Genomic DNA, 16,229 nt, shown 5'->3' with positions numbered 1-16,229 from the left:
AGTCCTGGACTTCCTGGCTCCTCCCTTTGGCGGGTCCCTTACTCTCCATTTTCCTCCTTGCTACCATTGGCCCATGCATCTTCAATGCCCTTGTCCGCTTCATCGAAAATACCGTCTCCTGTCTGACCACCGCCCGCATCCTAGCCCTATGGGGCTATCGCCCTCTCAGTTTAAATGATGATCTTCAGGGTTCCCCTTCCAATCCTCAACAGGGGGGACATGTCAGGCCGATTTTTTTCCCGCGGGCACAGTCGCTAGGAGCTTTCCGTCCCACTCTCCTCCGATACCTTATCGGAGCAGTTTCCTGCTAACACAGCAGTTAGAGACTTTCCCGTCAAAACAGTGTTGAGCAATAACAGCTGTTAGGGATGGACCTCCTCCGATATCTTATCGGAGCAGTTTTCCTGCAAACACAGCAGTTAGAGGCTTTCCCGTCAAAACAGTGTTGAGCGGATCACAGCTGTTAGGGACGGACCTCCCCTGCACCCCGGCCAGATTTCCCCCCAACCCAGAGGCCTAACCCTATAAAACAAAGCGCCCGACCCCAGTAAGTGCTCAGTCTTTGGGAACAATCCTCTGAGCGCCACCGGCGTAATAAAGCCTTGTTCTCCCTGATCTCTGCGTGCCCTTGAGTCTCTCGGTCCTCGCCGCTTTTCTGCAACATAGATGGCCCTGCGTGGTAAATCTGGAATGGAACAAGGAGACTTATTTTTGTATTTAAATATAATGGCATACAAAATCTTTACAACGTTCTTGATTATATTCCCCTAACAGACTTTCGTATCCCCATGGCAATCTTCTGGTTACCAATTTGTGCTTTCTAATCCACTCAGTTTATCCCTCACCTCACCTCACCTCCATCTCGCAACCCTTAGTATTTTCTCTATGCCGTATCTCTGAGATTGTTTCTGATTAGTTTGCTCATTCATTTTATTATTTAGAATCCACATATAAGTGAGATCATATGGTATTTGCCTTTCTCCATCGGACTTATTTCACTTAGCATAATGTTCTCTAGGTCCATCCATATCATTGCAAATGGTAAGATTGCATTCTTCTTTATGCCTGAGTAATATTCCACTGTATAAATGTACCACAGTTTCTTAATCCAGTCATCTACTGATGGGTTTTTCGGTTGTTTCCATGTCATGATACTTGTCTTATTAGGAGACCACTTCATGGACGGTGTAGATGCCTGACCACTGCAGTGTACAGCTGAAGCTGAAGCTGAATAATAATGAATGTCAACTATAATTTAACGTACATATGGTCACAGGATGTGGAGTACAGCAGAGGGAATAGCGTCAATGGAATTGTAACAGCTATATGCAATGTCAGAGAGGTAGTAGAGTAGGGGAGGGAGGTTATCACTTTGTGAGGGGTGTAAATGTCTAACTATTACATTGTTTTGCACACCTGAAACTAATAACAAATTTAAATTTTAAAATAAACAAATAAAATAAAATGGCATAGAACCTCATGATGGTTTTTTGACTGACAGTATGGCTAGGCAGAACTACCAGGGCTGAAATGAGGTGGCAGCCATTTTGTAGCATGCACACACCTTTTCCCAGCGATTCAGTATACTGTAAGTGCTACTACGAAGGGATTTTGCAGATGTAAGTCAAGTCCCTTATCTTTATTTTAAACTACAGAGCTCAAAGTAGCTTATCTTCATAGCTGTGGCCTGAGGGCAGACTGCTAATTAAACAAACACATAGGGGTCCTCTGTAATTCTCTCTAGAGATTCCAGTATGGGGGAGTGTTAGGCAATCTAAAGCTCCACTATGTCCCTGAGGAAAAATGTGAATGTGTTCAGGGCCCCTTGACATCCACCGTTTTGTAAACTACAGAGCATCAAAGTTATAAAATGAAATCACTTTAATGTCATTACTCCTAGAAATGTTTTATGAATATTTTGGGAAAAAAACATATTATTGTATTAATTAACCTGTGTTTCCATACTTCACTGAGGAAAGCCGGGTACTAGAAAAATTGGTTAAGAATTGGAAAATGAAGTTCTTACAGTACTTTTCACCGTACACAGACCAAATGAGAGTGGTTGTGCTTTTGGAATTCAAGATCTTTTTTAAAAAGCATGATCGTAAACACTTTCAAGCATCATCCAGTTGAAGTAGATATTCAGTGTGCTATATTTTGAAAGATTTAAAGGCCAGGACGTGATTCCCACTCTTTCCAAAGCCTCCGCATTCCCAAGCTGAGTGTTCGGTGGGAGAGGGAAAGGGAGGTGTCCAGATTTAATTATCAAGTTGTGACAGCGTGGGGACATGAGTTACTCTTTAAAAAATGTTTTTTTTTTTTTTTTTTTAAATCTTTTATTGTTGTTTCTGCTTTGTTTCAATGCCAGTTATAAATTGACTTGGGGGAGTGATAGAACTAGGGCCATTCTCTACTGTTCCCCCAGAGCTGGGTTGGGGAGGTCCAGGCAAAGAATCTCCTGTCCTGCTGTTGCTGGGAACCTTTGGGGGGCTTGATCTGGACTGTAAGGGGGCAGAACGAATCTCTATTCAAGAGTGGTGGCCAAGGTATTTTTACATTAAAGTCTTACATTAAAATACAAAAATATACCAATAAATAAAATAAAGCACTTCCTAAATGACAGAACATAATTAAACTAACTTCAGGTAAAATATTTCCATGTGTTCAGATATTTTCTAAAATTGTTAACTGGTGAAATAATCCTTTGTACCTTTTTGTAAGTTAAAAATAAAAGTCCTTGATTTTGAGAAATTTAGATATAAAGAGGCATGTGAGGGTTTGTCAGTTGTAAAATCACTACCCCTTGATTAGATTATGTTTGTAGAGGTTTGTTTAGGGTGATTAGCAAAGTTGCTATGTTAATCCTTTCCTTTAGTTTGAAGAAACCCAATCATCCACTGTTCACACCTATCTGAAGACCTCTGAAATGTAATCACTTGGAAGAAATGGGTGTGGTCTTTAGAGACTCAATTTAGAGACTCAAGATTCAGGGAGCCAAACTCATTCTTCTCCAGAACACTGTGTTTGGAACTCACCTGGCTGGGGAGACTTTTGAAAGCTACCTCTACCACACTTGGAAGGCTTGATTTCTGAGCTGACTTCTTTGTGTTATTACTTCTACAGCAAGCATTGGAGAGACCATGGATATGATCCTTAGGTGAGTACACAGTTGAACACAGAGAAGTTCCTGTAACTTTCTTAACAGATAACAAAAACATTTCCTAATTTTAATTTATCCGCAAACTGTGGCTGTTTTGTGAAATTACATCGTTTGCAACTTAGTGAAAATGATTCCATTCCTGTTTAGTTTTCACATCTGGTGTGTATGTGTATTGGAATTAATATGGCAATTCATTTTAGTTAATCAGTTGCCTGTATACACAAGAGAGATGACATTTCTAATATATAACTAGATAAGCATTCAATGATTTGAAAAATTATTGTTTGAAAATGAAGTAAACATTTCTTAAAAAAAACATGAGTTTTTTAACTTAAATTTTAAAGAAGCTTTAAAATGATTGGACAGCTAGAAAAGTGACACTGGTGGCCGTATGATAAATTTAAAGGACATCTGTACTTAGCTTGTATAGATAAGATAATGCTTTTTGGTTTTTATTTCAACACAAATTTTGAAAACCATACTGTTTTTTGGTGCTCATTAGGTACATTATATCTTGTCAAAATGTGAAGGGGTTCTTGGTAATCATTTTAAAGAATTGGAAGATATACCCACTTTCTTTAATTTTGGTTTCGTTGATTAGAGTAGCATAGATAATAATGAGAGGAGGGCAAATTCAATACATTGATATAATCGTGTACAAAGATTCAGGTTAAAATTTGAACCAATTCGACAACAATTAGTTTCTTTATTAACTCTTCATGTATTCATATAGTGTTTTGTAAAAAAATACGGTTTTGGGATGTAGATTCTGATTGAGGTGAAAAAGGATAACCAAAAAAAAAAAAAAAATGCTCCACAACTACATGAAATAAGGAAAGTAGAAGCTTAGTCAAATATCCTATGCTACATCAGTGATTGACATACAGCATTAAGATTAATTTTTAGAATTTTCAGGACACACCACCTGGAGCTACAAGTTGGGTCAAACTCCTGAAACTCAATCTATTTGGAAAAATTAAGACCTCAAAAAAACAGGTTCTTATTTATGATGGAGAAAACAGGGCAGGAAGTGTAGTGTGGGTTCAAAACGAAGAAAGTTCTCTACAGAGATTGAGAGCTCTCTTACGTCTTGGTTTTCCATTTATGTCATAGGCAATACCAAGTTGTTCTGCTCCAGACACAACATTATTGAGCCACAATCTGAGTCAAATTTTGCTTCAACCTTTGTGTATTCAGGGCAGAGGAATAAAAGCCTGATTTTCTTCCTTTAGAAAAATGGACTCAGACATCTTACAAGCCTTCCAGGAAGAACTCACCTGCCTCATCTGTGTGAATTACCTTATAGACCCAGTCATCACGGGATGTGGGCATAGCTTCTGTTTGCCATGTCTCTATGTTTCCTGGGAGAAAGCTGAGAGCCCTGCTCATTGTCCTCTGTGCAGGGAACCACCACAGCAGACAAAGCTCAAACCCAATATTCTTCTGAAAAATCTGGTGTCCATTGCCAGAAAAGCCAGTCTCTGGCAATTCCTGAGCTCTGAGGAACATATGTGTGCTTTACACAAGGAGACAAAGCAGATCTTCTGTGAAGACGGCAGGAGCCTGCTCTGTTTGCTCTGCTCCAGCTCTCAGGAGCACGAGGCTCACAGACACTGCTCCATTGAAGAGGCTGCTGAGGAATCCCAGGTAAGTGATACCTCTGAGAGCACTTAGAAAGCTGCGGAAGATGGTACAGCAAAGAGATGATAAGGATGTGAGGCTCATGACGTTTAAATCCTCTTTACCCAATGCCAGTTACAATGATCAAGCTGTGAAGAAAATAAGGATTTCTGTGATGTACATATTTACTAACACTGGGCAGAGAAGTAGGGTAAAGTAAATTGGAATTATAATATACAAGCATCCAAATTCTATGCAAGATATCACAAAATCTGAAAAGCAGCCATGCTAAGTAAAATCAGAAATTTACTGAGTGTCCCTAGACAAATGACTACCTTTGTGATTCTAAAGTCATAATCTTCAGAAATTGATCATTAGTGAGGGTGAATAGGTTAACGTGATGATCCTCCCAACTCTCCCTAAAGTACTTTTATCAAGCATCCATCATTCGGGGTCTGAAACCTAAATCTGTTTGCTTCTCTGATACTAAAATTTAGTTATTTTCCAGAAGAAGCTGTCCAACCAAATGGCATCGTTATGGGAGAAGATCCAAGAAATCCGAAGAAATCTCAGTAAAGATGGCAGGATATCTGACCATTGGATGGTAAGTATGAGACTGTATTTCCCTCTGAATCAGGTTGACACTGACATGCTAGAAACTTATCCATCAACAATTTGAGCTGAAAGCATCATGTGTCATAAAGTTTTGTGAGAAGGTTAAACAAGAAACTTCTGTTTTCAGCTTATGGTAGCAAGACTTTTAGGATTTTTAGACTAATATTTCTGTCACTTTGAAAAAGAACCATCAGAAATGTGTAACCAGTTTCAGAAGGAGGCACATAGAGTGATTTGGACAATCAGCAATCATTATTCAGTCATGGGAAAAATTTCTTAGGTGTAAAATCAATCCCAGTTCTGAAGGACAAGTAGATGTTAAAAATTCCACAGTATTTCAGGCCGACATTGCTGTATGTCATACATTCTAGAAACTAAAGAGCATGTCACTGAGAACTGCAGGTTTTTAAGTCTGACTGGGACAATGAGCCCAGGGGGATAAAAAGGAACTATGACCAGCAATTTAAGATTTATTTCTGTGATGATGGGAACTAATACTGCAGGAGGAGCTAGTGAACAATATTGTTTCAAGTAGGAGAAAATGTAACATGTTAAAAATAATGACAAAATTGAACAAAGGAGAAGACTGGGTTTGGAGAGTAAGAGAGTGAATCTATAACTTTGGGAGGGAATAAGCAATGGAATGAGGATTAAAGTCCTTGAAAACAATACAGGAGCCTGTGGACTTATGGAGAATGGAAGCCTATTCCATACAGAAAAGGAGGGCAGAAAAAGGGCTGGGAGGATGGTCATCAATTTGAGGAAGGATGGTGAGAATTTCACGAAGATCATTTCTGATGGTTTCTAATCCTCAGAGTAAAATGCAACATTGCTGCTAAGAAGGAGAGCTCAGGTTATGACACTAGAGATGAATTCACTAACCCAGAGATCAGAATATTGCTTATAATGTTTGCCTGTAGTCTTCTGGATTTGAGAGAATGAGTGTGAAAGAAGTTATCAATGAGCAGGTTTTCTGCAGTTGTTTCAGGAACTCATGAAGGGGGTGGAAGTGGTTTGAGAGAAGAGTAGGATTGGTTGTTGATATACTTAAGAATGAAATATAAATAAAGGAAAGGAATGAGTTTGTGGATTCTGACAAGTAGGAGGACATGAATTTAAAATATACGTAGCTTATTGGTAGACAACAAGAATCCGCAAACTAGATGCTGTTTAAGTGGCAGAGAATAGGTTGGCCTGAGCACGTGATCTAGGAAATCCATCTCCCTGCAGAGTTACGTGTATCGACATGAGCACATCACAAGGTCTGCTTATCATGCACTGCGTGAGGTTCTCCATCAGGAAGAGAAACAACACTTAAAGAGCCTTGAAAAGGAAGGCTCAGAGATGTTTAAACAACGCAAGAAACGTCAAGCTGAAATGGTTGAGAAGAAGATAAGCCTAAGAGCAACGTATGAGGAGCTCATGGACGTGTGCCATAAACCGGATGCAGAGCTGCTCCAGGTAGGAACCGAGCACCTGTCTAGAAAGATTTTATGTTATCAGCAGCCCACACCTTTGACTTCCATTATTTGGTAACAACGATGTATTTCTGCACCTCCTGCATCTGTGGTAGAGGTGGGGGGTGTGTCTCTTCCAATTGGGAATTAGCTGCAACCCCTCACCTAACCATGAACAAGCAAGCTTTATAGAACTGCGATCATGGAGATTCCCCAGGGAATATTTCCCTGCTCAAAATCTCCTTTGGCAGCTTCCTTCACTGAACAATAGAAAGGAACAGTTTATTCATAGACGTTCAATTTTGGTCCATAATTGGGAAATGTGGAGACACGTGGTAAAATCTCCAGTATGTTTCCTCATCCTGTTGGGATGACCTTGGTTTCCTTTACATGAATTTGGGGCGTATCACCCTTTGGGATCAAACCTTAGGATGGACAAAGTCCGCAGAGAGCTGAGGGTGGCAGCTATGCGCAGTCACACACTTGTCCTCTCTGCTCACCCTCAGGGTTCTAGTTCATCAAGAATTTAGATTCTGACAATGTATTGTGCCGATGTTATCTTTAGGGAGTAAAAGGAAAATGAATTTACAAGACAGCTTGGATGGTGGTGATTAGTACTTTTCTGAAGTTCGCAAACCCAAAGACTGGTTGGCAGAATACGCTATTTTTGATGAATTCTAAGTTTCTCTTTTCTTTCCTTATAGGAATTAGGAGACAAACTGACAAGGTAAGTTTCGTCTTCAGTGCTAACTGTGGCTCATGAGGGCTATGAGAGATTGAGCTACTTCTACCAAAGTGCAGACATCATTTCTTCGATTATACCCAATTATTTTTGCATGCCTGTGTTGTGCATGTTTTACTGAATATGATTTCCTGTCCCCTTGATGAGAAGTTTGCCTTTTTCCTTTCTGTGGTAGAGGGAGCTATGTATTGTTGGGCTCAATCAGCAGTTTCCAGAAGACCAGTCATTTATGATTTTAGATTTCAAAATCAGTAAGAACTGAAAGTGCAAAGACGAGGTTTTCCTAGACATCATGTGACAGAGGCAATTACCTCTGAGAAATGGGGGTGGAAGCAGGCCAAGAAAAGTGAGAGATTCCCTAAGAATGGCACAGTTCTATCCAACGATTGTGCAGAAAAAGATTTAAATGAAGAGAGTTCAATTAAACGATGAGGACTTTTCTTAAACAATGTGTGGTTGAGAAGCCTGGGCACGAGAAAGGGGAATTGCATCTTCCTCCTTGTAGGAGTGAGCAGGTGCAGCTGCACATGCCGCAGCCTCTGCAGCCACAACTGCCTGCACGACCCATCACTGGACTGGTGAACAGGCTCAACCGCTTCCGAGGTGAGTGTCGCACGTTGGTGGGAACACCTGGCAGGGCTCTTCAAGAGTGATTTTTATGGGTGATCTTTTCCTCTTTCTTACTCTTCATCATGTAGAGAACAGCCTGCAAAGAAACATGTACAGTCCTACTTAGTCACAGAGTCACTATGCTGTGTTTCCCTGAAAAGAAGACCTAGCCAAACAATCAGCTGTAATGCATCTCTTGGAGCTAAAATTAAGACCAGGTCTCATTTTACTATAAAATCGGGTCTATGATACGATATGATACGATATGATATGATATGATATGATATGATATGATATAATAGAATACCTGGTCTTATATTAATTTTTGCTCCAAAAGATGCATTAGAGCTGATTGTCCGTCTAGGTCTTATTTTGGGGGAAACGAGATAATAGGGAAAGATAAAGTGAAAGCTGGTGTTAACAGTACCTGGGATCAGGATTATCAATTACTTATAGATTTGATAATTTACTTATAAAATGAAAATTAAGACACGCTTCGGAAAAGGTCTGTTTGAGTCCTAGAAGTATTATCACATGAAAGGTCAGTTGCTCACTGAGCCATAGAAAACTGGATATTCAAAATATTCCAATTTCAACTAAGGGCAGTAAGTTAGATTTTTTAAAAAAAGGTTTACTGTAAAGTTTCTGAGTCATAGAATGTATAATGTATTTTTCAAATGATATGATTAGAAAAAAGCAATAAAAATTACTGCAGAAATCAAGAATTTATGAACAACAATGAAGTAAGTTGGTGATGAGGCCATATATCGAGCTCCATGGTAAACCTGAACCTGGAGGCTTAGTCTAGCAGAAAGAGGAAGTCTAATCCCCAGGTGAAACCGGCTATCAAAGGCAGACCATGCTTAGTAGGAAACCACTTCTCAGATGGAGTGTTTAGGTTTTCTTCGTCAGTGTTAATTTGTCTACTTAACTGGAATATTGTCATATCCTGGTAAGTATAACCCCATTTATTTGTTCTAAGACATAATTTTTTTTTCCCCTGAGAAGAGATCGTGGAGGTAAATTATATTGTTATGGATTTGGAGGCACAGGTGTCCAGCTTTTCAGGTGTCAAGAAAATAACCAGCTTCAAGTAGATAGGACCTCTCTCTCTTTTATGATTTCTGAATTTTTAGGAAGCTTTCTGCGTTGTAATTACGTATTTGTTTCTTCAGGAGACATGCTGGTATCATTTGAATCCAATATTTTCCAGTCAGACCTGCTCTTCTATTCTTGGGGTTTTTTGTTTTTCTTCCTAGTGAGACACTAAGTAGAACCTTTCTCTCATAGACAATTTTATTTTTAACATTGATTTTGACTAGAATATTCTCTCTCCACAGTGGAAATTTCCTTCACCAATGAAATAACCAATCACAATATCAGGCTGCTTGACGACGTGAGAAGTCTGAGCTTTAGGCGTGACAGTTATTATGCATCTCAGGGTCCTGGAACATGTAACTATTATGCTGCATGGGGAGCCCAGGTCTTCACCTCTGGCAAACATTATTGGGAGCTGCACGTGGATGACTCTTGGGACTGGGCTGTAGGGGTCTGTAAGGAGTCCTGTCTAAGGAAGAATGGCACACTGATTGGGTCTCAGGACACATTTCTCCTTTTATGTCTGAAGGAGGATAATCGTTATACTCTCTGGACCACCGCCCCAATGACTCGTCAGTTCATAGAGAAACCTCTGGGCAGGGTTGGTGTGTGCCTTGATGCTGACAGTGGAAGTTTGAGTTTTGTGGATGTTGCGAAGCATTCCCTCATTTGGGCATACCCCCATGGCATATTCAACTTCCCTGTCAGGCCTTTCATTTACACGGCCACACATGAGTAGTGTTAAGTCAGGAACCTAACTGTTATCTGAGGGAGCCCATCTCAGTTGAAGCAAACCAATGATACTTTATTTCCTTTTAAGCTTGTTCTACTTTCCTGTAACCTTGTTTTTCAGTTATTAAATATAAAGGTACTATGAAATGAAAAAAATTGTTTGTTTTAGCTTCTTTGCATGAAAGTCATTTCTTTTCCACATTATCCAGAATATGTGCTGCGATTTCTCACCTCTCTTCTTATCTTGGTGGAGTTATACAAATAACGAGTGTGGGATTCTAACTGAATGGTTTCAGGCTGGAACGCAGAGTGCCCATCATGGATAGACCTGGTTATCTAAAATGTCCGTGTTAGTGGGAAAATGTTCTTTTATGGGTGAAAGCATCAAACAGGAGATATCAGTGGCAAATGTTATGGTTTTATGACACTAACTATTAAGAGGTGGCACTTTGGTACCTGGATAGACAAGATCACAGGAACCAAAGAGAAAGCCTAACTTAGACTCATGTGATGTATGGATACCTGCTTTTTGACTGAAAAGACAGGCATGGTGAATGGGTTAAAAAGACAGACTTCCCAGTAAATATGTTGTGATATTTTCACAAAACTTATTTTCAAGCACATTCAATATGAAAAACGAATTTATCATTCTAAATGATGTGAATATAGGAGAATATCTTTTATGACTCTGCTAGAAATGGATTACTTAATGAAACCAAAACCACAATTAAATAAGGAAAATATTTATTAATTTAACTGCAAAAATTTTTTAAATTTCTTTTCTCAAAAGACACCACAATGGAAGTAAAATTCTGAGAGAAAACTATAACACAAACGAGTAAATGATAAGTGTCCAAATCATCTAAAAACTCTTTGTTCTTTAGAACTCTTTGTTCTTTTTCTAAGAAAAAGGACCGAAACAATTACTTCAAGGCAAGGAAGAGAGAAATACATGAGAAATAATCTCAACCTCATTTGTAAACAGAACTAAAATTAAAATCATAATCACTACCATGAAATATGAATTTCAAAATATTTATATGAAGTTTTGCTAATGACATGGAGGAATCTGAAAATTCCAAGGTATTGAAACTCACAATAGCGGTTAAAACGCTATTGGAAGTCACAAAAACAGTTACTAAAATAACCCTAAAATTAATCTCAATTGCATCAAAGGTGGAATGGATAAATCAATTGAAGCACATTTGTGTGATAAAATATACAATAGAGTGAAAATGTATAAAATACTGTTACATGTAACAAACTGGATAAATCTCAGAAACTCTATGTTAAAATTTTTAAAAGTCTCAGTAAAATTCATATGCTATATTTCAAAACCTACAAAAATGCACAATATATTATTGACTGTTTCGGACACCAAAGACAAATTATAAAGTGAAGCAAGCATGCGAAACTACAATTTCTACACAGTTGTTCCTCTGAGAGCCAAGAGAAACTAATAACTCGGGAGGGGCACAGACTTGGCTTCAGAGTTAAGAGTGATTTTATTTTGATCAAAAACTATGGTGAATATTTAAATTAAAATTATTATAGTAAGGGGCAATTTTTCCACTTTTTGTAAGTTTCAGATGGACAAAATAACAGAATCATTAGACATTTACACCCCTCACAAAATGATAACCCCCCCAAGTCTACTACCCATCGGACTCCGTACATAGTTATTACAATACCATTGAATATGTTTCCTATGCTGTACTTTATGTATTTATGTCCCTTGACTATATACAGAGGGTGTCCAAAAACGGATACACCTTTTAAGAATGGAAAAAACTATATTAAAATTGTAATACTCAATACATACCAATAACAAAAGACAAATACAAGTCATGTGTATACATTTTTTGGCACTCCCAGTATATATATTTCATTTCTTAAAGGAACACAGATTTTTATTAACTTTAAGATGTTTCTTAAAAGAAGGAACGCAGATGTTTATTAGCTTATTTCTTTCCAATTGATACGTACCCCTTGTGTTTTTGTATCTATTAAGTACTGAATTCAAATCAGTAGTACTGGGAGGTAACTATAATAAACCTAACAAACCCACAGCTGAGGCCCAGGCGCCCTTAGCTCCTCCCTCTCAGCTCCTGGGCACTGCAGATTTCAAGGAGCGCCATCTGGCTCTCCTGAGAGGCTCCACACAGAGGCTTGGGCTGGAGGGGGATGGGAGGTGGTCCTGGAGGACTCAGGGGTCCAGGCAAGGTTTGGGTGCACTGGACAGCATCTTCCCCCCAACTTCACCTCCCTCCAGACAGAAGTGTGTGCGGGAGGCTGGAGGGTAGCTACTCTGGAGTCTGGAGACCCAGGATGCGGCTGGTGACAGTGCAGCCACAACTGGGGACAAAGCGCGGTCACACAGGGCATCAAGGGCATTGCATTTGAGCAGGACACGGATGCTGGTGCGTGGCAGCTCCACTCTCGCTCTCTAACAATTCACCGAGCTACAGCAGAGAGACTGGAAGAATTAGCTTCCAGCTCCCCATTGTGACATTACCTATTTGGAAAAACAAATACTTCTTTTCTCTTGTTCTGTCCTCAGCTGCCCTAACTACTGCATCTTCTGGACACACTCAGGACCACGGATCACACCTTCCCGAAGTCCCAGCCACCCGCTGTACCCAGCACTATGCTCAGCCCTGGGCCATAGCTAGGGTCTCTCTAACTATCACAGAGGGGAAAAGAATGACTGGCGGTGACAGTGGAGATGTAAGGTGGAGGGCATTATGACAGTTTTGAAGGGTGTAGGTCACATATGTATCCAGAATGACCTCTCGGTGGAACTGACTTCAGGACAGTGGAGTACAGTGGGGGATGGTCCCCACCCAAGAAAGGCCACTGACATCTGGGAGATGCATTTAAAGACTTTCCCACCTTGGGCAGCACCCAGGAGTCACCAGAGATGGGCAGTGTTCTTCTGTAAATATGATGGGCAGTGCCTGGCACTTCTGGTTTGAAAACTCCTAAAGCACTGGGCAGGGAAGGGGATTCCTCAGGGACTGAATGGATGGGAGAATCGAAAACCTGGCAGGGACCTCAGATGACGCAGGATTGTGATGGGGCAAGATCCTGTGCTTCCAGACCCCGGCTTCCTTCACACCTGGCATCTGACCCCTTGGACCTAAAGGTGCCCCCTTCCCAGTTCCTCCAGACTGAAGGCAGTGCCCCACCCCCACCATGGCCATAGGTGTCCATGCCATCATCACCACAGCTCTGCCATTTTAATGTGGCCACACAGTGCTTTTTGTGACTAGGTCTGGCCCAGGGATGGAGAAAAACAGGAAAAAATGGAACCTTTCCTCCCACATTTTCCTGTTTGCAGTTGCCTCTTTCCTGATCCTGTGGCTAGAAAGAGAGGGTCTCCTAAAGCTTTTCTATGAGCTCCTGCTGTGTGGTTCAGAGACTGGGGCTTTCCTGGTCCTGGGGTGAAAGCCAGTGAAGAAAAGAGCCCTAGGAAAACCAGTTTTCTGTCACTCAATACTTTTAGGTTATAATTTTTTAGGCTGATTGCTTTTTCTTCTTATAGGGGGATGTTACTCTGGATCCTGAATACAATATGACTTGAGAATTTGAGGGTCATGAGGTTTTTAAGAGCCATAAAATTCCTAGACATTTCAGGGATATGTTGTTTGGGGAGATCAGGCCTTTTCCTGAAGCAGGAATTATTGGAAGGAACATCTGCAAAAATCTTGGATGAGATGTGTAAGAACACTTTCGTGTGACTTTTATTTTTGAACTCAGAGAAAGGGATAATTTCATCTCTGAATCTACATGACTTCAGTAGTTGGCAGCTGACTCAAATCTATAGATTCAGAACCACAATTGATACTGATGAGGAAGGTCTTAGTGACCAAGAGGCCACGAATTCCTCAGAATTACAGAAATGCTAGGGAGGTCACTAGACCTTGGACGTGGTCCAGATGGATGGTTTTGGGCCAAACGTTTCTATTTATTAAGAGCAGAGTGTCCTCAGTTAATATGTGGAAAAATGAAACAAAACTTGTGAATTGGCTCCATGCCCTGTCCTGTGTGAGCTGCTGTGGGGCAGAGTGAAGCAAGAGGCAGAGAAAGAAAACCTGGAGCGTTTTCAAGATCGCATCAGCCCGGACACTTGTTTCCAGTGGACTAGGCTGATTTGTAAACATTTAAAAAGAGCTAAGAACGGATGTCCAATGTACAAAGAAAAGGCAGATGCAAAAAGACAGTCAACTTTCCTACCCCCAAATTAGAGATAACGACAAGAAAATATATATATACTTCCGGTAAGGATAGGACTGAAGCTCTCTGCAAAAATTGCCAATATTACATGTCATTCACTTCCTTTTTCATAACAGTCTCCATTTCCCACAAAATTTCTACTGAACAGGGTTTCAAGAACAAAATCCTGGTTTGTAGAAGAGTACATAAAAAAGGATTATGTAAAATGAAAGGTAAGAATATTGATACTGAAGAAAGATAGTCTGGGGAATTCCGAGGCCAGGAGGCATAACTTTATTATACAATAAATGAATTTTAAGTAGTGCAGAAAGGAAAACGTGCAGTATTTCTGTCTGTGATAAAATAACACAAGTAAGCACTAAAACTTTAAAAAGGTTATAAATATTCGCTTTAGAAAGATATTCATCACAGGACTTTTTTATCATAATATATTTTCAATTTCTCAAGAAATAAACCCAGGCCAATTCCCTACAAATATCAAGGAAGTTCACTAAACCAGAAACACTGAGGTTTTATTCCATCCATCAATCAATGCAATATTTCCTGGTGAATTGAGGATTTACTGTGTATGTGTTGCACCCACAAGTTTACTGCCTTTTCTACCTTAATTAAGCATTTATCATCCACCATGGACGTAACTTTGTAGTTTGAGGTGCTACTGTAAAACCCGCATTAATTTATTTTCTTTCTTCACAATTTCACAAATAGAAGATTCATTGTTACTGTAGATCTTAGGAACCTCACCATATGACGGTTTTTTCTTCGTTACTAAGTCACAAACTTTCACCTTTTCACTTAAAGAAAACACTTTCCAGCTTCTCTTTGGTATATCTGAATTGCCAGCATCACGCCTTGTGCTTTGGGTCATTGTTAAATAAAACAAGAGTAACTTGAACAGAAGCACTAGGATACTGGGTCTGAAAAGAGGAAACTAAGTGACTAATGGGCGGGATGTGTATAGAGTGTGGACAGGTTGCACAAAGGGGTCATTCAGGTCACTGGGGTGGCAGAGCGGGATGGTGAGAAATTTCATCACGGTACTCAGAATAGCACAAAATGTAAAACTTGTGAATTATTTCTGGAGTTTTTCATAATATTATGTTTTATGCCATTGAATTGAAACCCGTTTAAACATATTTAATCAAACTGTTTGCAATGACCATGGGGAACTGAAACGCCAGAGAGGGAAATGGCTGAATTAGGTATGGAGAACTACAACAATTCAGTTTTCAAGCCACTGAGGGGAATGTGCCGAAAAAATGCTAGATAACAGGTAAGCGGTTATTCGATGTAGTGCAAAGAGAGTGTTTTTAGTATTCCTTTCTAGGAGTGCTGTCTCTGCCAAATAGTACGTGGCATTATGGGTCAGGAGTTTGACTGCACTGGGTTGATAAATGGAATGGCGATGACTCTCTCTCTCAAGAAATATCAAGAAAGAAATGCATGCAGATTCAGACAACCAAATATAAGAGGTAGTAATGGGTTGATGCAATTAGGATTAAAAGATAGTTTCTTAAAAGCAGTTCTTATCTGGGGAGTTCATTTATATTAAGGTGTGAAGCTCTTATTTGGGGTTCATTTATATTAAAAACCACAAGTGGGTGGATTACATAGGTTAACTCCAGGCAAGATTTCTTCCTAGAGATTGGGTGTGGCAGTTTGATTAAATATGTTTTAACGGGTTTCAATCCAATCAATGGCGTCAGGGTATGTTTTCCACTCTGCAAAAATCCAATCATGTACACCCACACTTTTTCAAGGATTTGGTAGCTGAATCAGTTGAGTAATAATGGGTGTGGTCTTCAGAGTAATTAAAACCTTGTGCAAAGAACCAAGTTCCTTCTACTCCTGGATCCTTTGGAGTTGGCTGGGTTGTGGAGACCTCTGAAGTTTACTGCTACCAGGAGCTGAGCACCTAATCCTTGAACTGAATTGAACAGAATTCCTTATTCAACAAGAA

General features: G+C 39.8%; 1 protein-coding gene across 1 annotated transcript; it reads left to right on the top strand.

The window, feature by feature from the left end:
• The first annotated feature begins 4,396 nt into the window (after positions 1-4,396).
• On the top strand, positions 4,397-10,040 carry LOC117029757 (tripartite motif-containing protein 43-like). The gene is made up of 6 exons (XM_033118943.1): positions 4,397-4,807; positions 5,289-5,384; positions 6,626-6,856; positions 7,557-7,579; positions 8,100-8,197; positions 9,544-10,040. Exons 1-6 carry the CDS (start codon positions 4,397-4,399, stop codon positions 10,038-10,040), a joined length of 1,356 nt encoding a protein of 451 aa, XP_032974834.1.
• Positions 10,041-16,229: the final 6,189 nt, after the last annotated feature.

This window comes from Rhinolophus ferrumequinum, chromosome 11 (genome assembly GCF_004115265.2).
Source record: "Rhinolophus ferrumequinum isolate MPI-CBG mRhiFer1 chromosome 11, mRhiFer1_v1.p, whole genome shotgun sequence".
Lineage (NCBI taxonomy): Eukaryota > Metazoa > Chordata > Mammalia > Chiroptera > Rhinolophidae > Rhinolophus > Rhinolophus ferrumequinum.
This window is presented reverse-complemented; position numbering and strand designations above follow the sequence as displayed.

Coding starts and splice junctions, on each gene's coding strand:
- LOC117029757 (XM_033118943.1), top strand. CDS start 4,397: ATGGACTCAGACATCTTACAAGCCTTCCAGGAAGAACTCACCTGCCTC. Junction 6,857..7,556: donor CGGATGCAGAGCTGCTCCAG/GTAGGAACCGAG, acceptor CTTTCCTTATAG/GAATTAGGAGACAAACTGAC. Junction 7,580..8,099: donor TTAGGAGACAAACTGACAAG/GTAAGTTTCGTC, acceptor TCCTCCTTGTAG/GAGTGAGCAGGTGCAGCTGC.